Here is a 27,820-nt window from a genome sequence, read left to right on the forward strand (position 1 = left end):
CCAGCGGGTGTTATTTTGTACCACTGCCACATTTTCTGTATGACTAGGCAATCCCATTGCCAGCCCATTCATTTGTTGATAATGTACTAGAAATGTTCATAAGCAGTGGTTCCCAACATGTGTTCTGGGGACCCCTGGCGGTTCGCAAAGCGGGAAAATGTCTGAATGTACATTAAGACAATAACGTGTGTGATACAGCCAGTTTTTATCAAAAGAATCCTTCTAAATCAATATATCATTGCATATAGAGGGAAACCTGTTCAATTTGCCAATAATGCACATTTGATAATACTTCCCTCCAGCGGGTGCTATTTTGTACCACTGCAACATTTTTTGTATGACTAGGAAATCCCATTGCTGAACCATTCATTTGTTTATTATGTACTAGAAATGTTCATAAGCAGTGATTCCCAACTTGTTTTCTGGGGTCCCCTGGGGGTTTCGTGTAGCCTTCTCAGGGGTTCTGTGACTGCTTAGAAAAATAATTATTATTAACAGATTAATAAAGTGTATGTAAATAAGGTGGTTAGATGTACAATTGAAAATTGTGAAGCTTACTGTAGATATCAAGGAATTTTAAATTGGAAGCTAAAAATTAAACCAGTATTCTCACATTGATTTGCGAGAGCAGTGCAGGTGCTTCAGACATAATATAATATGGTAGATGTGTGGCTTCAATTGAATTTAGAAAAGCACCAGCCTTCCTATTATTTTTTATTTTCGTTTATGTTTGCAAATTAAATAAAATGTTATCATTTGTTTGTGCTTGTTGAATGTTTTTATCTGTATTTTTTTGTGTATCTTTTTGCGGTTCAAATCATTGACCATCTTTGGGCCTGGGTCCCCGGCTTCTAGTAATGACCAGTGTGGCGATCCCCAGATTCCAATAATGATAGAGTGGGTGTCCCCGGGTTCCAGTAATGATAAAGTCTGGGTCCACAGAAGTCGTAACGTTGGGAATCACTGTTTATAAATGTTCTAAATGTGCATGCAGGTCATTCCCTTTAGACTGTAAGTATGCAAATACAGTAATTTTTGTGATTCTGTTTGCTTTTTCCTTGATACATTTTTTTCAACTATGTCAATCCCCATACATTTTAATGAATCATTCACGCTTTTGTTTTCCAATCTAATGTCTTGATATTGGACATGAGAAGCATTTGTTCTTTAACGCTCTCAGTTGCTCTGCAGCGTTTTTCAGTTTACATTTTGTGCTTCCAACAAGTAGCTTGTTACACATACATTTTAATACAGATACTTCAAATTGACTTACCAATTTTTTTTTATTTAATTTTTTTTGCCATACTTAGCCAGTGTGCTGTTTCTTCAGAGGTCTACACACTGTACATTTTTTGCACTGCAGAAGCCTCGTCGTTGCAATCCTGCCAGAAATTATTCTTTGTTTTTGTCCACAAATTTGATTCGTATTGGTCCATCTCTCACAGATGTTGCGCCCCTATATGTAGTCATTAGGCTGTTCCTTTTTACATACTAGACATCTTCATCATTTTCTAAAATCTAAAATTTATTTAACACTTTATTTCACCAATTCTTTGGCTGTATTTTATGGTTAGTTGTACTACTCGTGACTCGTGCTTTTCTTTATTTATTTCTTTCACCAGCAAGTCTGGTCCTAGTACCTTATCTGCTCTCATCATCACCGTTTTCAAAACCCCTGTAAGGGTATTCTTTTTCTTCAAACTTATCAACAGATATTGCTGCTTGTTTCTGATACTCTCTGCTCGTTGAGCAAGTCTGTTTATTTTCATTAACCCACAGAAAAGAACACTCCATTTCAACGAGGGTTAATGAAAGGTCTAGACCAGACCCAAAGGCCATCTCTCTCTTCTTCCTATGCTATTGCCAGCCAGCTTCAAGCCATGTGGTTGGTGAAGCATTTTTTCTAGTTGGACAATGTACAGTAAGTTTGGATGCCGCCTCAGAGAAACTTAGTGTGGTGAGTTCCTATCTTTTCTGTGAGGCAGTCCAGTCGCGGTCCCTGATGTCTCAACTAACGTCCGTGTAGATATTAAATGTGGAGTCACAAGAAGTAAACTTTGTAACAGGGCGCAGCCTGGAGTATTTAAAGTAAGTGCCCTCAGGCCTTGGCATAGTACTGCTTTTAGCATTGTTGTTCGTACTGGACTGATGGTAATCACCCAATTCTAGGTCCCTCATTCGCTCAATCAAGCATTAAGGCCTGGAAGTGATAGATTTCACTTGCAGGAACCACTTGGTGGAGTTATTCATGTGAGAGAGGAAGGTGCTAAATACTTAAAATGTTGGTACTGGACCCTTACATTTATGATCTTTCTTCTGGGGGGGGGGGGGGGTCACAAGAAAGAGAAGCCCTGGCTCTGGTCACCCCTATGCCTTGACTGGTACAGAAGGATGTACTACAGCCAGTTCACCATATTCAGTTGCAATTGTTAGTACATGTTCAGCTGTGACTGTTAGTACACAGGTGATTCTGAAGTTGGGCACACATTTGGAACCTCTGTGTACTTATCAGGTTCCTTTTGAGAAGTTCTTTTAAACTCCTTACGGGCTGGTGCAGTTATAGCATCCTGTCTTTCCTCATGATCATTTTCCTGTTTAGAATACTCTGACACTCCTCCCTCGTCCTCTACATCACCTTGTCAGCCTACCTTTTTATCTAATGCCTAGGTGTTTTGATATGTAATGTTTAAGTAAGCCTTAATACTTTAAACAAGCGTAGCTTGTCCTGCGTTCCCTTCAGTGTCAAAGAAGTTGGCTGTCAAATGTTGCTGAGGAAGAAAATGATAAGCCAGTCCATACTGGGTTCTGATATTCTACAAGAAACAAATACTGTGCAGAATTTAATTGTGCCTGAATTTCTCATAGCTGTTTTAGCAAGCAGTCAAACTAGCTTCTAACTCTACCACCATACTTGTATAAAATGGCATTCCTTTTTCCCAGACCGGTCTCTGCTACACTCATCCTCCATCTGTTAGCTGGGTAAATTCACAAAAACTTAGAAGCTTCTCTTGAATCTGATTGTGAGACTGTAATTAAATTGGTAAACAAGGAAGATCAAATGCATCCTTTAAAGCAGTTTCATTCATGGATTTAGCTCCATCATCTGAACTTGCTGCATCTCTGTTGTGTTTTAGACCTGCTCCTTCCTTATAATTCCATAAACACACTTCTGACAATTGGAATAACTCTTTAAGGAGTAGCCCATTTCTATCTGGACAAGATGGCTATTCTAGACAGCAATTTTGCAAAGCACCACACACTCTGTATTGCACTGAGAGGGGTGAAGCGTTCATTGCAATATGCGACCCATTGCTTAGTCAGCAGCATTTTCGTGGTTAAAGTTTCATCAATGTAAATCTCACCTTAAGCAGAACAGCCTGCTGTTGCGTAGTGGATTATCTCATGTATATGGAAAGTATGTGACTCAAGAGGAGCCCTTCCTGCTCTGATACTTCACACTCCTCCCAGAGCTAATGCCCTCTGTCTTTCCACAAGCACGTGCCAGTTAATTACATTTGCAGACCTGTTGCCTAAAACCACATTGCGTGTCCTTTGTAAGTTACTCAGCAGATCCATTTTCTTGCACAGAAGCACCTTTAGTCCAATGAATTCTCCAGGTTGCTTGACTCATGGTGTTGGCATATGCTGTCCCTCCCCTAGCATGTAAAGGGCTACCCGAGCATCTTAAGGGCCATTGAAACAGCTTTCACCCAAGTTGGAATAGGGTGCAGAGTCACAGCAGAGTAAGAAAGAATTACCTTCATGCTGACTATGGTAGTCTTAGCCCTTGCCCTCACTGTTTCATAAAACCCATCCTGTTGTTAATCAAGGGCTTGCCACAACCTTACAATGCAAAAAAAGATCAGGGTGGTTAGTGACAGATTTGTAGGGGTGGGGGTGGGCTGTGTAGCCACAGTATAGAGAGGGACTGTTCTTTTTGAAAAAAAAAATTCAGCCCTACTTGTGGTGCAGGCTTTAACTAAAAATTGTAATGGAGGAAGAGACAGAACTAAGTTTTAATCTTCTTTAAGATCATTTTTCTACTTTATTGTGCACAGAGAAATGATGCCTGTTGCATTTGAAAGGTTATAGAAAGAGAAATATAAACTTTGTAGTTTTCTAAATGTTTTTTTCTCTTTGTAGGGGCAAAAGATTTGTTGCTATGAAAGTTGTGAAAAGTGCCCAGCATTACACAGAGACGGCTTTGGATGAAATAAAGTTACTTAAATGTGTAAGTATTGTAAAATAAATGTAAGTTGTGTCCATTATAGTACACAAGTACACAATATGTAAGACAATTGCTAAAAGAGTTACCATTTTTAGACCTTGCCTTTTTTCAAACAGCCTTTTATGGACCATACAAAAAACTTAGAGTGGGTTTATATTCCCCACCCTAAATTTCTTACATTTAATTTGCTTTTTTGACACTCTTGTTTGCTTACTTCTTATCCAGTGCCTTTGTTTCTTTTGTTTTCCCTCCCCTGGAGCATCTTTACCGTCCTTTTGATTGACTGAGTGATATTGTTCCAATGCTCGCATTAAGGAAACAATTGTTTCGTTTTTTTATAAGACAGCGTGCAAGCGCTGTCCCTTGCAGCAAATATTGTATACTACAGGAGGCTTGGAGACTGCCCATTGCTTAGCTTACTATGCGTTGGCTTCATTGTTACTCTTGTTTGCTAACTCCTAATTGGCCAGCGCATGCTGGCTTCAGTTCCACCTTTTTTGTGTGAAGCATGGACCCAACACTGATTGCTTCATCTTCATGAGTGTCCGTCTGCTTGCGCTGTGATTTAGGTACTATTTTAATTTCTCTCGTAGGGGATTTCCATGTATAGTCATAAGCACTGAATAGTTCCACACACCTGTGGGGATCCCGGAGCACTGTTCTGAAGTGTATTCTTAAGTGTAGATGTTTGCCTTTCTTGAAAAAAGGCCTGTAAAGTCACTTAAGAATATCAATGTGCAGCCTAGAGGAAAAGCTACAAAGGCCAAATTGTTCATTCTTTTGGTTGGTAAGAAAGGAAACTGTAGTACAGATATACCTTTAAAACATATTTATTTATTCTAAAATTGTAGTAAAAAACATGTTTTCCAACCTTATTTACAACTTCAAATGAGGATGAAACAATGCAGGGCAGTGTAGCCCATAGGCTGCCATTATACAGAATGTAAATAGAGCTGTGCCTTTAAGAAACAAAAGTCTTCCTGTATCCCATCATGCACAGCAAAAGGCAGTTGCCTCAGTTCTTTTTTCCGGCTCCTTCTGACAGGACCCTGAAGCATTGAGCTCCACCTCTCATAGCTTTTTTTGACTAAAATTCAACAAAAATCCTTTGGATTTCAATTTGACTTGACGTTTTGCATCTAGAGTGAACGTTTCCTAGCTTTTCCTGTCAAATTCTGACAGAAACTTGAGGCTTTTTGCCACCAGAATGCCTTCTCTTTTTGATAAGTGCCCTAGCTGTGGCAGGAAAAAGGCCAAAACAGACCCACATCAAGTCTGTATTATTTGCCTGCCGTCAACTCATAAGCCTGATGCCTGTGACATTTGTAAAACCTTCTCCAGGCGAACCCTTCGTGACAGGGAGAGAATCCGCCTTCTGGCCAAGGAGGACAGGAGACGAAGAGGACAATCTGCCACAGAGCGAGGAGAAGGTCAGTTTTCTACCAGGGCTCTCACTGTGTCCTCTGGAGCAGCTTCCAGATCTGCTCACAAGCGTCACAGGTCCCCGACGACGTCATCCCATCGACGCCAAGGGAGATCGCCGTCGAGGGGCTCTCAACGGCGAGAGGGGTCAACGGCGAGAGGTACTCGTCGGCGTCGTACTTCGACGTCGAGAAACTTGTCGGCGTCGAGAAGGCACTCAGAGACCAAGGAGGGTCTATACCACCTCAGAATCCTCGGCTTCTCTCATTCTCTTACCGCCTTCGCCTCAGCCTTCTCCTCAGCGATCTCCTCTACCACCGACACCTCTGGCACCTACAGCTCCTTCGCCGGTACCTCTTTCAGAGTCCACCCCAGTGACTCCTGCAGAATCCACGAGGCATTCTCGACATTCTTCGAGACGCTCATCTTCATCTCGACATCGTCATCGGCATGACTCAGATCGCAGGTCTCGTTCCCACCATAGACACTCCTCCTCATCCATAAGAGATTACTCTCTTGACGTTATCTGACTCCCTGTCTCCGAGAGTTTCTCCCATAGACGATGTCCACACTTTTCAAGAGGTACTAATTTGCGGTGCTACCAAGTTGAACATCCCTCTGGCAGTACCCACTCCAACAACCTCTGTCATTTTTTAGATACTACACCAGCGTTCTTCTGCTAGGCCATTACTACCGCTGGTCCCAGGGTTACTTGAACTGGCAATGGGCATTTTCTTAACACCGTCCACAACTAAAACTGCTCCTTCCAGACTCATAAAGAAATATCGTCCTCCGGAGCAGGACCCTTTATTTCTGAGAGCGGATCCAGTGCCTGATTCAGTGGTAATCGTGGCTGCTAAGAAATTACATTCTACATCTCCGTCGTCTTCTTCTCCACCGGACAAGGAGAGTAAAAAAATTGCTGCCTCAGGCCGCAAAGTTTGCTCCACTTCAGCCATCACTATGAAAACGGCTAGTGCCACTGCCCTGTTGGGCAGGTATGATCGCGCCCTTTTGGATTCTGTGCTGCAATTTGCAGAATACCTTCCTAAGAAGAAAAAGGAGGATTTCTTGGAGATTGTAAGTGAAGGCGCCATGGTCTCCAATCAAGTAAGAAGTGCGGCTGAAGACTCCTCTGTGTTACCCGCACATAATTATTCTCACGGAATTTCCTTGAGAAGACATTCCTGTCTACGCCTTACTTCACTTAAACCAAAGGCACAAGAGAGGATACAAAATTTGCCTTTTTCAGGTTCCACTTTGTTTGGTTCTCATGCTGACAACGAGATGTCGAGAATGAAAATAGAACTGGACACTCTAAAGGCGGTGGGCATTGAGAGGCCAAGAGAGCAACGAAAAACATTCCGTCCCTACCACCGTAGATTCTTTGCTCAAAGGCTTCAAACACCACAGTGGATGCCTCCAAGATCCCAGCAACATCAGAGAACCTTTTCGACCCAGCGAAAACAAACAAGGGGTCGCTCTATGCCACAAACTGCCCAAACAGCTCGTCAAGCATCAGCGTCTAAGTCCTGAATCCTCACTTCCCCCTCCTCTGTTACCCACTCCGATAGGGGGAAGTATTTCACATCATCTGGAAGAGTGGCAACGCATGACGTCAGACGCCTGGGTGTTGAATATTGTGCGGAATGGCTACTGTCTCGGGTTCATAAGCCCCCCGCCTTCTATTCCACCCAAATCGGTGAATTACCATCTCGACGCTCTCAAAGTGGAAGTAACAACCCTATTACAAAAGAAGGCGATAGAACCTGTTCCTATCAACCAGCAGGGAAAGGGAATCTATTCGAGGTACTTCCTGGTACCAAAGAAAGACAAACACGAGTTCCGACCCATTCTAGATCTAAGGGTAGCCAACAAATGGGTTCGCAGAGAAAAGTTCAGGATGCTATCCTTACACCAAGTCTATCCCCAACTTCGTCAAGGCGATTGGTTCTGTTCAATAGATCTCTGCGATGCTTACTTCTACATTCCTGTGATCAAAAAGCATCGGAAGTTTTTAAGATTACTTGTCGGAAAAAGTCATTACCAATTTACAGTGCTACCTTTCGGCCTCAAATCAGCACCGAGGACGTTTTCCAAATGCATGGCGGTGGTGGCAGCCCATTTGAGAAAACATCGGATATTAGTCTATCCCTATCTAGACGATTGGCTCATAAAATCATCCACATACCTAGAGGCCCAACAGCACTTCAGTTGGACTCACCAGCTCTAGGAAAGTACCATCTTGCCTGGCATGTTACCCCCATATTTCACTGTATATATGTTGTTTTAGTTATATGTGTCACTGGGACCCTGCCAGCCAGGGCCCCAGTGCTCATAAGTGTGCCCTGTATGTGTTACCTGTGTTATGACTAACTGTCTCACTGAGGCTCTGCTAATCAGAACCTCAGTGGTTATGCTCTCTCATTTCTTTACAAATTGTCACGAACAGGCTAGTGACCAATTTTACCAATTTACATTGGCATACTGGAACACCCTTATAATTCCCTAGTATATGGTACTGAGGTACCCAGGGTATTGGGGTTCCAGGAGATCCCTGTGGGCTGGAGCATTTCTTTTGCCACCCATAGGGAGCTCTGACAATTCTTACACAGGCCTGCCGCCTGAGTGAAATAACGTCCATGTTATTTCACAGCCATTTTACACTGCACTTAAGTAACTTATAAGTCACCTATATGTCTAACCTTTACCTAGTAAAGGTTGGGTGCTAAGTCACTTAGTGTGTTGGCACCCTGGCACTAGTCAAGGTGCACCCACATTGTTCAGGGCCAATTCCCCGGACTTTGTGAGTGCGGGACACCATTACACGCGTGCACTATACATAGGTCACTACCTATGTATAGCTTCACAATGGTAACTCCGAATATGTCCATGTAACATGTCTAAGATCATGGAATTGCCCCACCAATGCCATCCTGGTATTGGGGAGACAATCCCATGATTCCCCGGGTCTCTAGCACAGACCTGAGTACTGCCAAACTGCCTTTCCCGGGGTTTCACTGCAGCTGCTGCTGCTGCCAACCCCTCAGACAGGTTTCTGCCCTCCTGGGGTCCAGCCAGGCTTGGCCCAGGAAGTCAGAACAAAGGACTTCCTCAGAGAGAGGGTGTTACACCCTCTCCCTTTGGAATAAGGTGTCAGGGCTGGGGAGGAGTAGCCTCCCCCAGCCTCTGGAAATGCTTTGATGGGCACATATGGTGCCCATCTCTGCATAAGCCAGTCTACACCGGTTCAGGGATCCCTCAGCCCTACTCTGGCGTGAAACTGGACAAAGGAAAGGGGAGTGACCACTCCCCTGACCTGCACCTCCCCTGGGAGGTGCCCAGAGCTCCTCCAGTGTGCTCCAGACCTCTGACATATTGGAAACAGAGGTGCTGCTGGCACACTGGACTGTTCTGAGTGGCCAGGGCCAGCAAGTGACGTCAGAGACTCCTTCTGATAGACTCCTTCAGGTGTTGCTAGCCTATCCTCTCTCCTAAGTAGCCAAACCTCCTTTTCTGGCTATTTAGGGTCTCTGCTTTGGGGAATTCCTTAGATAACGAATGCAAGAGCTCATCAGAGTGCCTCTGCATGTCTCTCTTCACCTTCTGCCAAGGAATCGACTGCTGACCGTGCTGGAAGCCTGCAAAACTGCAACAAAGTAGCAAAGACGACTACTGCGATACTGTAACGCTGATCCTGCCGCCTTCTCAACTGTTTTCCTGGTGGTGCATGCTGTGGGGTAGTCTGCCTCCTCTCTGCACTAGAAGCTCCGAAGAAATCTCCCGTGCGTCGACTGAATCTTCCCCCTGCAACCGCAGGCACCAAAGAACTGCATCACTGGTCCTCTGGGTCTCCTCTCAGCACGACGAGCGAGGTCCCTTGAACTCAGCAACTCTGTCCAAGTGACTCCCACAGTCCAGTGACTCTTCAGTCCAAGTTTGGTGGAGGTAAGTCCTTGCCTCCCCACGCTAGACTGCATTGCTGGGAACAGCGTGTTTTGCAGCTACTCCGGCTCCTGTGTACTCACCGAGGATTTCCTTCGTGCACAGCCAAGCCTGGGTCCCCGGCACTCTAACCTGCATTGCACGACCTTCTGAGTTGTCCTCCGGCGGCGTGGGAATCTCTTGTGCAACTTCGGGTGAGCACCGATTCACTCCACTTCGTAGTGCCTGTTCCGGCACTTCTGCGAGTGCTGCTTCCTTCTGAGTGGGCTCTTTGTCTTGCTGGACGCCCCCTCTGTCCCCTCACGCAATTGGTGACATCCTGGTCCCTCCTGGGCCACAGCAGCATCCAAAAACCCTAACTGCGACCCTTGCAGCTAGCAAGGCTTGTTTGCGGTCTTTCTGCGGGAAAACACTTCTGCACGACTCTTCACGACGTGGGACATCCATCCTCCAAAGGGGAAGTTTCTAGCCCTTGTCGTTCATGCAGAATCCTCCGCTTCTACCATCCGGTGGCAGCTTCTTTGCATCCACAGCTGGCATTTTCTGGGCATCTGCCCACTCCCGACTTGATCATGACTTTTGCACTTGGTCCCCTTGTTCCACAGGTACTCTCGTCTGGAAATCCATCGTTGTTGCATTGCTGGTGTTGGTCTTTCCTGCAGAATTCCCCTATCACAACTTCTGTGCTCTTTGGGGAACTTAGGTGCACTTTGCACCCACTTTTCAGGGTCTTGGGGTGGGCTATTTTTCTAACCCTCACTGTTTTCTTACAGTCCCAGCGACCCTCTACGAGGTCACATAGGTTTGGGGTCCATTCGTGGTTCGCATTCCACTTCTAGAGTATAAGGATTTGTGTTGCCCCTAACCCTATGTGCCCCCATTGCATTCTATTGTGACTATACATTGTTTGCACTGTTTTCTATTGCTATTACTGCATATTTTGGTATTGTGTACATATATCTTGTGTATATTTGCTATCCTCATACTGAGGTACTCACTGAGATACTTTGGCATATTGTCATAAAAATAAAGTACCTTTATTTTTAGTATATCTGTGTATTGTGTTTTCTTATGATATTGTGCATATGACACTAGTGGTACTGTAGGAGCTTCACTCGTCTCCTAGTTCAGCCTAAGCTGCTCTGCTAAGCTACCTTTTCTATCAGCCTAAGCTGCTAGGCACCCCTCTACACTAATAAGGGATACCTGGGCCTGGTGCAAGGTGTAAGTACTCCTTGGTACTCACTACAAGCCAGTCCAGCCTCCTACACCAGCTACTCCAGAGACTGGGCCTTCAGGTCAACCTCTCCAAGTCCACGGCAACACCTGTACAGAGGTTGCACTACTTAGGCCGACAAAGCAAAAACAACAAGTGATGGACGGAATGCTGAACATTGTCAAACACTCACCCCCAGTCACAGATCTGGGTTTAATCCATCGTTCTTTTGCTCACCATGCCACCCCAGTTTGGATCCAGCCATATGCAAATCAGTCTTGACCCTGTTCCTCATGGGAACAGTCCAGCCCGAACTGCCAAGCCAGGGCCTCACTGGACCGGAAACAAGCATCCTGGGACCGGTTTCGGGGTTTCACCCCTCATCAGCCAGGCTAGTTTGAATCCAGTGGCATGGGAGGCACGGGACCCACGTCTGGGCATACCCTTCCCACTTAGGGCGACAAAGCAAAAACAAGAAGTGATGGACGGAATGCTGAACATTGTCAAACACTCACCCCCAGTCACAGATCTGGGTTTAATCCATCGTTCTTTTGTTCACCATGCCACCCCAGTTTGGATCCAGCCATATGCAAATCAGTCTTGACCCTGTTCCTCATGGGAACAGTCCAGCCCGAACTGCCAAGCCAGGTCCTCACTGGACCGGAAACAAGCATCCTGGGACCGGTTTCGGGGTTTCACCCCTCATCAGCCAGGCTAGCTTGAATCCATTGGCATGGGAAGCACGGGACCCACATCTGGGCATACCCTTCCCACTTAGGGCGACAAAGCAAAAACAACAAGTGATGGACGGAATGCTGAACATTGTCAAACACTCACCCCCAGTCACAGATCTGGGTTTAATCCATCGTTCTTTTGCTCACCTTCCCACCCCAGTTTGGATCCAGCCATATCCCAGGATGCTTGTTCCCAGTCCAGGGAAGACCTGGCCTGGCAGTTCGGGCTGGACTGTTCCCATGGGGAACAGGGTCAAGACTGATTTGCATATGGCTGGGTCCAAACTGGAATGGCATGGGCAGCAAAAAAAAAGAAGGATTAAACCCAGATCTATGACTGGGGGTGAGTGTTTGCATTGTCAGCACTCCGTCCATCATTCTTTTGTGTTGTTAATGGCGCCCTAAGTGGGAAGGGTATGCCCAGACGTGGGTCCCGTGCTTCCCATGCCACTTGATTCAAGCTAGCCTGGCTGATGAGGGGTGAAACCCCGAAACCGGTCCCAGGATGCTTGTTCCCAGTCCAGGGAAGACCTGGCCTGGTAGTTCGGGCTGGACTATTCCCATGGGGAACAGGGTCAAGACTGATTTGCATATGGCTGGGTCCAAACTGGAATGGCATGGGCAGCAAAAAAACGATGGATTAAACCCAGATCTATGACTGGGGGTGAGTGTTTGCATTGTCAGCACTCCGTCCATCATTCTTTTGTGTTGTTAATGTCGCCCCCCCGTGCTTCCCATGCCACTCTATTCAAGCTAGCCTGGCTGATGAGGGGTGAAACCCCGAAACCGGTCCCAGGATGCTTGTTCCCAGTCCAGGGAAGATCTGGCCTGGCAGTTCGGGCTGGACTGTTCCCATGGGGAACAGGGTCAAGACTGATTTGCATATGGACGGGTCCAAACTGGAATGGCAGGGGCAGCAAAAAAACGATGGATTAAACCCAGATCTATGACTGGGGGTGAGTGTTTGCATTGTCAGCACTCCGTCCATCATTCTTTTGTGTTGTTAATGCACTACTTAGGCGCCATCATAGACACCACTCAAGGAAAGGTGTTTCCTTCGGAGGAACTACGTTTATCAATTCTCCAAAAATGCCAGCAGCTCGAGAAAATGCCTCAAGCCACTGCAAGAGCGATATCCTCTCTCCTGGGGTCAATGGCATCTTGCATCTACCTCACTCCCAACGCTCGCCTCCATATGAGACCTTTACAGGAATGTCTAGAGAATCAATGGTATCAACTAGTAGACGATTGGGAGAACAGCATCCTTCTTTCTCCCCATGCCATTCAATCTCTCAAGTGGTGGTGTTCTCCGAACAATCTTCTGAAAGGGATGCCATTCCACCAACAGCCTCCAACTCAGACCATAGTCACGGATGCATCGTTGCTCGGATGGGGAGCGCACATGGATCACCTCCAAATACAAGGCTCTTGGTCGCAGAGAGAACGACTGTATCACATCAATCTTTTAGAGCTTCGCGCAGTCCATCTTGCACTCAAAGCCTTCTTCCCCGCACTGAAGGCGAAAACTCTGCTTCTCCAGACAGACAACATGGCCACCATGTACTACTGGAACAAACAAGGGGGTACCAGATCCAGGATTCTGTCGCCAGAGGCCCAAACAATTTGGCACTGGCTTCTAGCCAGGAACCTATCAATAGTGGCAACTCACTTTCCGGGCATACAGAATGTCCAGGCGGATGCCCTCAGCCGAGCAATGGATGAAAACCACAAGTGGGTTTTGCACGACGACGTTGTGCGCTCCATCTTTTCCATGTGGGGTACCTCTTCTATAGACCTATTCGCAACCCCAGAAAACAAAAAATGCAAAGACTTCGCCTCCAGGTACTACCATCCAGGAACATTGGGGAATGCCCTGTGGATAAACTGGTCAGGGGCATTTCTTTATGCCTTTCCACCTCTTCCCCTGATACCGACAGTCCTCCTCAAGCTGTCCCACTCCAACACCAAGATGATTCTCATCGCCCCAGAATGGCCATGCCAGTGGTGGTTTCCAGACCTCCTTCACCGGTCACTCAGACCACACATCAGATTACCTTGCCGCCCTGACCTTCTCACGAAGTTTCGAGGCCAGATGAGACATCCCAACCTCTCGTCGTTGAATTTGGCAGCATGGCTCCTGAGCTAGTGCAATATGGTCACCTTAATCTTCCTCAGGACTGCATGGAGATTCTAAAGGAGGCAAAACGCCCTTCCACAAGAACATCTTATGCCTTCAAATGGAAAAGGTTCTGCATGTGGTGTTTGAACAAGAACGTTGACCCAATAACATGCGGAAAATAAGCTATTCTTCCATATTTGTTAAACCTGGCGAAGTCTGGCTTACAGTTGTCATCAATCAAAGTACACCTGGCAGCTCAAACGGCATATAGGAAGAGTCCTTCTCAATCCTCTTTCTTTAAAATTTCAATCATAAAAGATGTCCTAGAAGGTTTGAAAAAGGTTTTTCCTCCCATTAGATGGCCATCTGCTCCATGGGAGCTTAATATAGTCCTTTCGCGTCTGATGCTGCACCCTTTTGAACCAATACACAAAGCATCCCTCCAGCATCTTACATGGAAAACTGCTTTTCTGGTTGCAATCACTTTAGCTCGCAGGGTCAGTGAGATCCAGGCCCTTTGCGCTCAGGAACCTTATACAGTTTTTCATTCCTCAAAAGTAGTAATGAGAACACATCCTAAATTTCTACCTAAAGTAATTTCAGACTTTCACGTAAACCTGACCATCTCCTTACCGACTTTCTTCCAAAATCCATCTATTCCTGCTGAGAGAACCCTACATTCTCTCGATGTAAAAAGGGTTTTTTAATTTTACTTGGATAGAACAAAATCTTTGCGCAAATCACAGCAGCTGTTTATTAACTATGGCCCAGTTAGAACAGGTCTGGCCACCTCCAAACAATCCTTATCCAGGTGGATTGTCTCATGTATTGTATTCTGTTATCAGTTAGCAAATAAATCCATTGATGGCAGGCCAAAAGCCCATTCTACTAGGGGGAAGGCAGCAACTGTTGCTTTGATGAGAAACATTCCTTTAGCAGAAATATGCAAAGTGGCTACCTGGAGATCTGTCCACACCTTTACTAAGCATTACTGCCTTGATTCAGATGCTAGGACAGATGCTCAGGTTGGACAGGCCTCTCTTAAGAATCTCTTTGCGTGATTTATTGTGTCTTTATTGTTCTGTCTACTCCACCGCAGTTATTGGGATGGGCTTGCTAATCTATTCAGTGCTTATGACTATACATGGAAATCCCCTACGAGAGAAGGAATAGTTTCTTACCTGTAACTCCAGTTCTCTCGTAGGGGTATTTCCATGATAGTCATAAGCAACCCTCACTCCTCCCCGGTGGAGTTGACATGAGGATAACTATAATAATAGCGATATTGTTAATGAAAGAGATAGTCAGATTTCTTCATGTCATATTACAAGCCTACAAAAAGAACTGAGGCAACTGCTTTTTGTTGTGCATGATGGGATACAGGAAGACTTTCTTTTCTTAAAGGCACAGCTCTATTTACATTCTGTATAATGGCAGCCTATGGGCTACACTGCCCTGCATTGTTTCATCCTCATTTGAAGTTGTAAATAAGGTTGGAAAACATGTTTTTTACTACAGTTTTAGAATAAATATGTTTTAAAGGTATATCTGTACTACAGTTTCCTTTCTTACCAACCAAAAGAATGAACAATTTGGCCTTTGTAGCTTTTCCTCTTGGCTGCGCATTGATATTCTTAAGTGACTTTACAGGCCTTTTTTCAAGAAAGGCAAACATCTACACTTAAGAATACACTTCAGAACAGTGCTCCGGGGTCCCCACAGGCGTGCGGAACTGTTCAGTGCTTATGATTATCATGGAAATACCCCTACGAGAGAACTGGAGTTACATGTAAGAAACTATTCCTTCTTCTTCCCCTGTCGTCTTTGTCCGTGTTGCTGCTTCTCCTCCCACCCACCCTTGTCCTTGTTGCTTAGCCAGCATTGACTGCGTCATATCACTGTTTTCTAACTTTTAGTCAAGCTGCACAGCAGCCATACTACTTTACAAAATGGTTAACCCCATGCTCTGTGTTGCTACAAACGCCTCCCATCTTGTCTTTAAAAGCACAACAACAGGTATAATTTTTCCAGGATATGACTAAAGAGAAGACGTTAATGGTTGGTTTTGTTTGTTCTTCTGCATTCTATACATTTCACAAATGTACTGGCCTTGGCACTCAAAAGCTTTTATGGTGCTGGGGGAGAGGCTATCTGCTGCACACACTGAGCTGGCTGACGTTTGAGTCAGAACTTGACTGGGGCAGAAGGTGTGATTAAAAAGGAGATGTCTCTTCTCATGGAGGCCTACAAATCTGCTCTCTTGGCTAGTCTAGTGTACCTAAAGGCTGGACCATGCTTCAGTTATGAGTGCTGTGAAAGGTACATTAGTCCTCGGAAAGAGCTTTCTGTTAAATTTTTATACTTTCTTTTTATTTTTAAGTTGCATTCAGCATTTCCTGAGTGAAAAGTATTTGAAAAACAAAGTAGGCCATTTATGAAGATTCAAATTATTGATTTCAGTGCAAAGTGTTGAATTATCCTAAGATATCTATATTTTTCCTCCATGTTTTTTAAAATGTTTTTACTTCTACTTTTTTTTAACACTTCTGTACAAACAAGCATTGGCAAAGCCAACAGCTTAACATTCACTTTATAAAGGCACAACTTATTGACTTTTCCTATGTTTGTTGCTGATGATCTTCTTGTTTTAAACACTTGAGCTGCCTTAGCATTTTACATAGGTAGTGATGAAATGCTGGCACTGGGCCATGCCTTAAACACAATACTGTTATCGAAGTCTGGTATGGTGGCTATGTGATGCATTTCACGGTTAGAGAATCATTGTGGAATAGTTTTTATCCAATCATGTTGATGTGTATGAACCATCTTTTAATTAGACCAAATTCTCCTGCAAACAATAATAGCCTCTTTTTTTCTTTAGGTGAGAGAAAGTGACCCGAGTGATCCAAACAAGGATATGGTTGTACAGTTAATAGATGATTTCAAAATTTCTGGCATGAACGGAATACGTATCCTTTTACAGTCAACTGGCACACAAGTAAAGGTGGAAAGCCATAGCATTCAACTTTTCAGCACACATATTTAGGAAGATATTTAGTGTTCTAGAGATGGAAATACTTGTGTCTGTTGCAGGCAGGGAGTGGTATTTTGTAGCTTTCTCTACAGATTTGTTAGTTCTGATGTCAGCACTGCTGAGTCATAAGCTCAGGGCTCACTTAATAAGAATTGGTTCTTTCTCTTTGCAAAATAATCGAGATAAACATCAGCCAACTTTAAATCTGAAGCTATCCACTCACTTGACTGTTCGAATCAGGGTTCTGCTGTGTTTATGAAGCAATTATCTGAGGCCTCAGAAAGCTCATATTTTCGTTTGCTTATGCAGGCTGAGGAACTCCTTACTGCAGTTTTCCAAAGCAAACCTCTGTGGGCTTTGTAAATGTTCTGTATGTTTCATTTTGCATAAGTTAAATTAGCAAGGGAGGATTTTTTTTTTTTGTGATTTTTTTTTTTACATCTCTTGTTGTTAAAGGAATCTTACAATGTAATGTCTCTAGATACGGAGATCCCGATTGAGCAATCTCACCGTTGCACACCTCTGACTAAAGGCAGAGAGTGGGTGGAATGCATAGGTGAAAGCGCTTGTCCACTGCTAACCACTAACACATGTGCCTCCTTTGGGCATAATCTGTTAAACTAAAATTCTTTTTGCTGTATTCCATGACATTTGAAATACTTTCAAGACAATATTGGATGGCCTTGGCGGATTTGATTAAAATGTGTTATATCTGATAGAGACTTCTAGTTCGAAGATTCCTTACCTTAGAATTTCCCCCAGGCTTCAGTCTGAATCTGGAGATTTTTCTTTGAGCAGTACACCTGCACGCCGTCAGTCGGCATTGTGGTCGCCGGAGATGACATTGCGGGTCATATATAGGTGCCACCGTGGCACGCTGACTTCCATTCTTTTCTTTCTGCATCAGCCTACGCAGAGATCAAAGAGAGCTACCCTTACAATCCCTTTTTCATGGGTCTTTTGACTTTTCGTCAAAGTTTTTTTACTTCTTGGTGCATTGAGAATGTCATCACGGAAGACCGGCTTCAAGCCCTGCAGCTTCAATCACCATATGATGTCTGTGACGGATCTGTACCATGTGTGTCTGTGGTGTTTTGAGCGCTACCAGGACTCGAAGTCATGTGCTGAGTGCCCGGCCATGAACCCGAAGGCTTTGAGGGAGCAGTCCCTAAAGCTACTCTCAGCCCAGTGCCACATCTCTTTCAGTTTCTGTTGAGAGGATGGTCCCGAGACTGCTCGTGGAGTCGTCACTATTCTCCACATCCCATTCAAAATCTTCTGTACAGGCCCCTTATGTGGAACTGTTCCAATCCCTTTTACAACTCCCGGGCAAAATCATTATTGGTGGGGATTTTAATATTCTTCAGGATCCATCCATGGATACTACTGTTATGGGTAAAAAATAACATAAACCTAGAGTTGCCAAAATCTTTAAAGATTACATCAAAGTTTTGATTCTATGTGACCCTTAGAGAGTTAATACCCCGAATAAGAGAGAGTATACATGTGTCTCTAGCCGATTGAAAACCGCCTCCCGAATTTATTTTTCTTTTTTCATACCTAAAACAATGCGCTTCAAAAGCCAATCTGTGTGGCATTCAGGTCTTTCCGACCATGCCACCCTTGTGCTGGAAATGTTCCTTTCACCAGAATACTGTACGTTTCAACCTAGAAGGTGGGTGTTCAATCAGCAGCTTCTCCAAGAGGAGGGGTGGGTACAGGCTTCTAGAATTGAAATTAGGGAATTTTTCTAATGTAGTCAGTGGTCCTCAACTCCATCCATGGTTTGGGACGCATTTAAGGCCTTTTTCAGGGGCATGTTTATCGCAAAGGGGGCGGCAGATAAACTCTGTGAGAAGCAACAAGGTCGGGCACTGGAAGAAGCAGTTCAGAAGAGTTTAGATATTTATCTCCGAGCTCCTATGGAAAATAATAGAAAATCCTTCGAACTAGCTAAACGGGCACTGTCCAACAGTCTTTTTAAGAAGATTGACATTGGATACCAGACCTATAGACAGAAGGCATATGAAGAGAGCAACTTCACAGGCAAATTCCTGGCCTGGCAAATTCGAGACTAAGTTGCTAGTAATATGATACGTGCACTGATGTGCCCTGCCACCGGGAAAAGGTTTACTGAGCCTAGAGCAGTGGGTGAAATCATACTAGAACACTACAGACAAATTTATAGCCAAACCCAGGCTATGAATCTTAAGACCATTAAGGATTTGTTGGGGAAATTAGATATCCCTACTCTCTCGGAAGAAGACAGTGTTGCTCTTTCACAGCCATTTACGACATCAGAACTCCTCAAGGTTGTCAAAAACCTCCCCATCGGGAAGGCAAGTAGACCTGATGGTTTTCTGGCTGAATTTTATAAATCCTTTATTAATGTATTTGTAGACTATTTTTTTGTCTCTAATTAATGGTTTGCTCAAGGGCGGGCGGATCCCTAACTCTTGGTACTCTGGGAATGTGGTCAGCTTTCCCCCCAAAAAAATAAGGATAGAGAAGACCCTAATGCATATCGCCTAATTTCTCTGCTAAATACGGACTTTAAAATTAATACAGAACTTTTTTCGCCACTAGGCTTAATGGGATCGTCACCAATTTGGTGCATCCCGATCAGAATGGGTTTATAGCCGGTCGACAACTCGCAACTAATACACACTATTTAGCTGAGGCTATCGATTATTTTGCTTCTCATAAATTTTCTGCGATTATCCTTTTATTAGATGTTGAAAAAGCTTTTGATTTAGTTGTTTGGGATCCACTGCTTGAAATATTATCTAGATACAGGGTACCCCCCCCCCCCAGGTTTCTATATTAATTTAAAGGTTGTATCAAAGCTCTGAAGCTAACATTATAATTAATTCTGTTTGTATTGGTCAGCTCCAAGTTCGACGTGGGACCTGTCAAGGGTGCCCCTCTCCCGGATTCTCTTTGCTCTCTTCATTGAACCTTTAGCTATTAAAATCAGTCTTAATAATCAGATTCATCCACCGTTGAAGTCAATGGAGAAGATTAAACTCTATGCTGACGATATTATGTTTTTGGATAAGGAGCGGGCCTCCCAGGAGGAGGTGTTCAATGTTTTTTCCGAATTAGAGCTAATCGGCGGCTATAAGGTTAACATGAGTAAGACCGATATCATTTTCTGTGGGACTACTCCTAATAGATTACTCCCCGAATTATTGCATGGCTTAAATACTAGACCAAAGAGATACCTTGGGATTAATTTTTCATCCGACATAGTAGATCTATATGATCTCAACTACGCTCCTTTGCTCTTGAAAACCCAGACTCTGCTTGCACGCTGGGGATCTTTCCCCCTCTCTATACTTGGTCGAATTGCGTTGATTAAAATGTCTGTTACCATTATTTCATTTTTTGTTCTCGGACATCCCTTGTGTATTAACGTCCCTATTTTTCAAGAAACTAGGTTCTGTGTTCGGTCCATTTATTTGGCAAAATCAGAAGGCGTGTGCTGCTTTAAGTACGCTATATGTTGATAGAGAAAAGGGTGGATTGCCATTACCAAACTTCAAAGATTATTACTTTGCTTTTTTTGGACATTACTTGACCAATTTCAAAGCCATGTAACGCATAGGCTGCCTAATTACTCAGGATTTCCGCGAATTAATTTGCAGGGAGCATGATATTAGGAATCCTGCACTTTTGGTGAAATCTCCAAGAAAAGTTTGATACAAGATCCTTAAATGGCTTTTCAGAAGAAAGTCGGATTTTTATAGAAGATATTCAATCCCTTATTTTAACTTCCTTACACAGCTGACGTTGCGGTCTGGTTCCCAGCTTGATTCAGAGATAGCGAGGAAATGGGACTATGCAGGGTTTAGGAAAATAGGTGATTTTCGTATCAATGACAACTGGGAAACGCTCTCAAATATTCGGACCGCAGTCCAAAATGATTTTTTCTTGGTGGAATCATACAGTATCATTCTCCATAGTCTGAGTGATCTGGACATTGATCTGATCTATAACACACAGGCATTAGTTACTGAACTGACAGATCCTTCTGGGGTAAGGCAAGCTGGTGCGTGGAGAAGGTCACTCCCGGAGCGGGAAATAACTGACCTCTGGGTAAAAGTGGCGAGAAAATGGGATCGCCAAGAGGGTCTGGATCTGACAAGGGAGTGCTGGGAGAAAATTAATCAATTAAATGTTAGAGTACTTAGAGGTGCGAATTGGCACAGTATGATATTTTTTAGTAAATGGTTACTATATCGCACCCCGTAAACCTTATCCCGGATTATCTCAAGTTGCCCTGATGTCTGTTTTCGCTGTAAGGCAGCAGGCATGGCAAATTGGATGCATGTGATTGGCACATGTTGGCTTATCCAGGAGTACTGGGACGGGGTATTTAAGATATTAACAACCACCGTTCAGATCCCTATAACTCCCAGTATTTGGCTTTTGGACCTTGCTCCCTCGGTCTGATACCGACCCTTATTCTTATGGGTACGTGTTCGTTGAGAGTATGAAGGGGTTGCTGGACACTTTAGAATACCAGCTTGAAAATCCTATGAACTGGGCTCAGGAACTGAGTGAAGCCAGCAGTCTGGACACCTTCCCTGACGCTGGCATGCTTTCTCCCCCTTCCATGGCTACGGAGGAAGGGGTGTCTTATTCCATGATGGTGCAAATAGCTGCTGAGGTCTTGGGCCTGGAGCTGCCTTCAGTGGCTGTCAGGACTAACCTCCTGACTGAGGTGCTTTGGCCTTGGGGGTTCCACGTAAGAACCCCTTTTGCCCTTCAATAAAGCCCTCACTGATGTCTTGCTGTGGTCCTGGTCCAAACCCAGCACAGGGGCTCCCTGTGATCAGGACAATAGCCCGCCGCCATATGCTTGCGCCTAATTACCCAGCATTTCTGACCCAACACCCTACCCCAGAGAGATTGGTTATCCAAGCCTCACCATCCCATGACGCGTTCCCTTCCGCATTCCCGGATTGGGCATACAAGAGGCTGGATCACCTTGGGAAGAAGTTGTTTTCTTCCTCCAGCCTGGTATTGCGATCCGTGAGCACTGCATGCCTTTTGGGTCATTATACCCATACGTTTTGGGGCACAGTTGTGCAAGTGCTGCCACAGGTCCTGGGGGAGACCCAGGCCATTCTCTTCCAAGCTGTTGCTGATGGGAGGGAGCAAAGCTCACAATCCAATGTTGGCTGGATGCGACCGACTCTCTAAGCAGACCAATTGCTTTGACAGTGGCCATGAGGTGCCACGCCCTTGATGGCACCTCTATCTTTGGAGACAAAGCAGACTCGGTGCTCAAGCGCTTTATGGAGTCCTGGGCTATGGCCCAGTCCCTACGCCTTGCAGCTGCTCCTTGCTCCCCTCAGGCTGCTTTTCGACCCTTTGTCGCTATGGAAGAGTCCCATCCATTTCCTGCCAGCCACTGTGCCACACATGCTTCCCTGCCTCTGCGTGGCCAGGGACTTGGGATGCAGCATTCTTGTGGATCAGAGAGCCAGCAGACTAGCCATTCTACCCCACACCCACCCCTCAGCCGCAGCCTCCAAACCTTTCTAGTCTGATGCGTCCCCACCAGGGACAGTCAGAGGCAGGATCTGCTGTCTCCTGCCTTGCTGGCAAACCATCACATCAGACAGGCGGGTTTTGTCAAATAGTCCAAAGGAGCTACTCCCTCCCCTTTCAGACTATCACTCTATCCATGCCACAATCCTATGTTTGGATGATGGAGGATCATCTGCCACTTCTCTGCAAGGAGGTTATGTCTCTCTTGGCCAAGGCACCCATAGAGAGGATCCCTGTGCCAGAACTTTCTGGTGCCCAGGAAAGACAAGAGTCTCTGCCCTGTACCAGACCTCCTGTCCCTCAGTCTCTTCCTTAAAAAGGAGAAGTTCAAAATGCTCACCTTGGCTCAGGCCCTCTCTGCCCTGGACCCAGGAGACTGGATGGTAGTGTTGACCTTGTAGGACGCGTATTTCTATATTCCTGTCCTGGCTGCCCACAGGTGTTGTTTGCGGTTCGTCGTTGGTCATGAGCATTTTCAATTTACTGTGCTCCCTTTTACCTTACCAGCGCCCCTCGGGTGGTCACCAAAGTGATAGCGGTGGATGCAGCTCATCTTTGCAGGTTTAGAGTTTCAGGCTTCCCCCTACCTTGACAACTGGCTGTTAAAGACGGGCTCACCCCAGGCTGTCTTCTCCCTCCTCCATACTACGGCTGACCTCCTGCATTCACTGGGGTTCACTATAACCTTGACAAAAACGCACCTCACTCCCTCTCAGATGCTCCCTTTCATTGGAACTAATCTGGACACACTGAAGTTTCGGGCCGATCCTCCTGAGGGGCAAGTCCAGGATATTCAAGCTATGATACCGATGTTTCAGCCTCTATCCTGGATTTCAGTGAGAATGACTCTGAGGTTGCTGGGCCTCATGGCCTCCTGCATGCTGCTGGTCACACACCGCAGATGCCATATGCAGGCTCTGCGGTGGGACCTGAAGTTCCAGTGGGCATAGCATCAAGGGAACCTGTCTGACATGGTTCAGATCTCAGAGGGGACTGCACAAGATCTGCAGTGGTATCTTCTGAACTATGATGGGGTCAGAGGCAGATCCCTGTCCTTTCCCCAACCGGATCTGACAGTAGTGACCGGTGTATCACTCCTGGGATGGGGTGGCCACATGGGAGAGGCGGAGATCAGCGGCGTCTGGTCTCTGGTGGAGTCCGAGCTCCATATCAATCTTCAGGCTAGGACTGAAAGAACCCCTTCCCTCTCTCAAGGAGAAAGTGGTGCAGGTGTTAAAAGACAACACTTCGGCCATGTGGCACTGCAATGGGTGGGGTGGGGTTGGGTTGTGAATCCTTTGTCAGGAGGCTCTGTGCCTCTGGACATGGCTGGAACATCAGGGCATATCCCTGGTGGTTCAGCATCTGGTGGGCTCTCTGTGCCAGCGTGAACAAACTCCACCGGCAATGCCTGGTCAATCAAGAATGGCGTCTCTATCCGAAGGTGGCGCAAGGTCTCTTTCAGCAGTGGGGAGAGCCTTGGTTAGATCTCTTCCCCTCTGCAGAGGACGCGCAATGTCAGCTGTTTCGCATGGTGGAGTTTCCAACACGATAGTCGCTCACTGATGCTTTTCATCTGGAGTCTTATGCTGGACACTTGTACGCCTTTCCGCCACTACTACTTCTTCCTAGAGTTCTCAAGAAGATCAAACATGACCGGTCCCAATTCATTCTTGTGGGTCCAGACTGGGCACGAAGAGTGTGGTATCATGAGCATTTGAGCATGGCCATCTATCGTCCACTCAGACTGCCTCTTTCAGAGGATTTTCTGTTGCAGCAGCAGGGGACAGTTCTTTACCTGAATCTGTCCAGTCTCCGCCTTCTTGCATGGAGATTGAGTGGTGGCAGTTGGCAGCTTTTGACCTTCAGCCCAAAATCTGCAATGTTATTTTGGCAGCCGAGCATTCCTCCACAAAAACGGTATACGCCTATCACTGGAACAAATTGGTGTACAGACAAGTCTGTTAACTCCCTCTCTGTCATTCTCTTTCTGAGGTGCTTTTGTTTGTTCTTTTCCTTGCGCTCCAGGGCTCTGCTCTGGGCACCCTGAAGGGTTATTTGTCTTCTATCTTGGTATTTTTCAGATTGCCTGACCAACCCTCCTTGTTTCAATCTCCCATTGATGGAAGATTTCTAAAGGGCCATACCCATCAGTTTCCTCCTTCTCCGTTCATAATGCCCCAATGGGATTGGAACTTAGTTCTTACTTTTCTGATGTGTGCTTCTTTTGAGACACTTCGACTCTGCCCACTTCGGCTTCTTACTCTGAAGACAGCCTTCCTTGTAGCCATCACCACTGCCTGCAGAGTGAGTAAGCTGCAGGCTCTTTCCTCGAAGCCACCATTCATCTCCATCTATTCTGACAAGGTAGTGCTTTGTACCAGGGCTTCCTTTTTACCTAAAGTGGTCACGCCCTTTCAGGTAGTCCAATCCATCACTTTGCCTGCTATTTATGTGTCCCCACTGTCTCGTAGGTTCTCATTATTCTAATGAGGCTACTGGATTTGGGTGACAGAATCATTTGACTTGTGGGGTACTGAGTACAATGCCACACTATGTGATGCCTGTCGGCCTAATCCGGGTTTTCCGGCTAACTAGCAGCGCCTCATCTCTGTCCAAGAACAGGGATGATTGTGGGAACCAGGCGAATGACAAGAAAGGCTCCTCAGGGGAATCGTGGTCGATCAGATTGCATCCTTTGCTCTCAATCACATTAGTCTCACACAGACAGAGACAAACAGAGGAAGACTATAGTTCAATTAAGAAGAGGAAAGACTCTACCGCCTGGACCCAAAAAGAGCATTTACGTTCTATCTTGATCATACCAAAGAGTTCCGGGTGGATGATCAAATCTTTAAGGGAGATGTGGGTGCAAAGAAAGGTCGGGCAGTGCAGAAGAAAACCATTTCTAGATGGGTTGTTCACTGCATTAAAATGTGCTACACATTGGCTAAAAAGCAACCTACGGAGGGCTTGCGCACTCACTCTTACCAGAGCAACAGCAGCAACCGCAGCATTAGCTCACAGAGTTCCAGTCCTGGACATCTGCCAAGCAGCAGCTTGGGCGTCCTTGCATATGTTTACCAAACACTACTGCCTGGATTGTTAGGTCTAAGTGGTCGGGTACTTTGCCCGATTGGTCCTACAGGACTTCCTAGTATGATCTTGGTTTGCAGACTCTCCTCTGGGGATGGTATTGCTTGGGTAACTATTCTAAGGTAAGGAATCTGCAACTAGACATCTCTATCAGACGAACAAGTTACTTAACTTCAGTAACAAATTATCTGGTACTGTGAACTGATTTGTAGGGAGAGGGACTTTCTTTCTGGGCCAGAGTTGTGGTGCACCAGGGTCAGTGTTCTTCATGGCTCTGCGCTTCTGGTGTGCAAAGTTGTGAAAAACTGAAGTCAGTGCACCGGGGTGGTACCTGTATATGACCCATGACGTCATTTTCAGCGACCAAGACACCAACGACGGATGTGGAGTCGACTGAGGCCACCTTATGACCCTCAAGGGTACTGCATGAAGAAAAATCTCCAGATCCAGACTGACGCCTGGGGGAAATTCTAAGGTAAGAAATCTGCAACTAGAATGTCTCTACCAGATAATTTATTACCGAAGGTGAGGAACTTGTTCTTTACTGTGTCTTGCTTTTGCGTTTTCTTTTTTCCAGCGCAAAACTGTACACAGAAAAAGGAACCTTTACAGAGAATGTTTTAATGTAAAAATGTAAACTTTAATTCAGTTAATGTTTTAACTACCATTTGTTGTGATGTGCACGTTAAAATTATATGTAATTTTATATATTTCCCTTTTTAGTAAAGAGCCATCTGTCCAGTTGTTTAAATCCACACCTGGTCAGGTGTAAGTCTTCCATTGAATGCAAGTGAAATATTGTCTATAGTTTTGCTCGTTGCTAATAATCCTGTAAATTCACAAGCTTGTCTATAATTCTACATTGCTTGCAGTAATATTCCTTCCCCGTGCATCACGTGATCCTTTGCAGCAGCCTTGTTGAGACTTTCCTCAGTTTTTATTGACTCCATTTTGGGACAGTCCCCAAGACTAGATCCATTTTCCAGTTTACAACAAGGTTTTATTTGCAAATTTTGTCGTGTATCCTTCTTTATCTTTTGGCATTGAGTCTTGGCAATACTGGAACTCGTTTCCCGTGTATTAAATCTACCTATGCTTGTGTGAAGTAGAGGAAGTTTGTTCTCCACTTTCACTATCAGCATAGCAGAGGAATGGAGGCTTTCCCTGGTACACTACTAGTCTAAAAGCAGTGACCCCTGCCATCATCTAGATACGTGCAACATTTTGGCAATCGAAGTATAAAAACAAGAAATTCTGGCTAAGGCTTAATACACAGTCTTGTGTCAATTATGTGTAGGTTCCTGTACGAAGATTACACGTCTGTGTATAGTAGCTCAAAAATTGACACTAACACCTCCACTTTGCTTGATCCTGATACCTATTCTTTTAACTATAACTGAAGAAAGGAAAATAACTCCATCTTCTATTCTTGTTAATGTGAAATGTTGATTGATGTTCACTTTGTAAGCAGTCTGCACTCCCAGACCTAATTGTAGGTGTGTGTGCATGGGGGCAGTGGTTGGAGACACACAGAAACTTCAGAGGCCTCCAACATCCTAACATTACTAAACACATTAAACTCAGTATATGGGCCACTAAAGATGTATTTGCTCATTGGTGCATTACATTCAGGAAGGTGCTAAAGGCACAAAGTCAACCTACCTGTTTACAACCACTTAGATATGGTAAACTAGCCGAGGATTTAAGGAATATGCTCCTGAAAGGAGTGAAGGAGGGCACTGTTTCGAAGTGTCACTTGCTCATGGTCTGAGACTAAACAGTTTTAGAAATGTCCCTCGATACAGCAACTAATTTAAAATTCAAACCCAGAAACATGTCACTTGGATAAAGTGACAGATTTGAGTGAAAATAGATAGCCTGACTAGGGGTTCAGTGAAGCCTCACAATTCATCTGTTATTTCATGGAATATACCTGGACTTCACTGCTTATTAAATGAAGGAGGCATTCTCCCGTTTTTAGGTTGAGCATAGCAGCCCACAAGTGCTGCTTTTCTGACGTGTTTTTATCTGTTGTGGCTGTTAACCACGCCCATCACTATCGCTCGTTCATGGGCTTACCCTTCAAAAATCCTTTGTTCTTTTTGGTAAATGCTTTGTTTGTCCCTTCTTAGTGTGGTTTGGTTATCGTCTTGGACTTCAACCCTGGTCCATGGGTAATTGCACTTTAGCCAATACGTTTTACTGTGAGCGAACTTTTTTCCTTTTGTGCGTCTCCTTCACGCTGATGCTTATGGCGGGTATGGCGCTTTGAATCGGCTCGCTTATGTGAAACTTTTTTACTTTTCATTTTATGTGGCAAGAAAGTTCTGGTTAGGAGTTTACAACGCTAATAGCTCTAACTCTAGCACATGTGAGACCCATTGCATTGCAAATGCTTGTTCAAAAATTGGATATATGTTGTTTAAAGGAATCTTGGCTCTCCGAAACTTTACTACTTCCTGATTTT

At 45.0% G+C, this 27,820-nt stretch overlaps 1 protein-coding gene across 3 annotated transcripts in view; it reads left to right on the forward strand.

Annotated features, from left to right (window-relative positions):
• The window catches only part of SRPK2 (SRSF protein kinase 2), a 516,420-nt gene that overhangs the window by 366,850 nt on the left and 121,750 nt on the right, over positions 1-27,820 (forward strand). For all 3 annotated transcript variants that reach the window (XM_069229855.1, XM_069229857.1, XM_069229856.1), the window contains 2 exons: positions 4,144-4,231; positions 16,546-16,633. In XM_069229855.1, coding sequence (XP_069085956.1) covers positions 4,144-4,231; positions 16,546-16,633 — 176 coding nt within the window. The remainder of the gene's footprint in view (positions 1-4,143; positions 4,232-16,545; positions 16,634-27,820) is intronic.

Source organism: Pleurodeles waltl, chromosome 4_1 (genome assembly GCF_031143425.1).
Source record: "Pleurodeles waltl isolate 20211129_DDA chromosome 4_1, aPleWal1.hap1.20221129, whole genome shotgun sequence".
Classification (NCBI taxonomy): Eukaryota; Metazoa; Chordata; class Amphibia; order Caudata; family Salamandridae; genus Pleurodeles; species Pleurodeles waltl.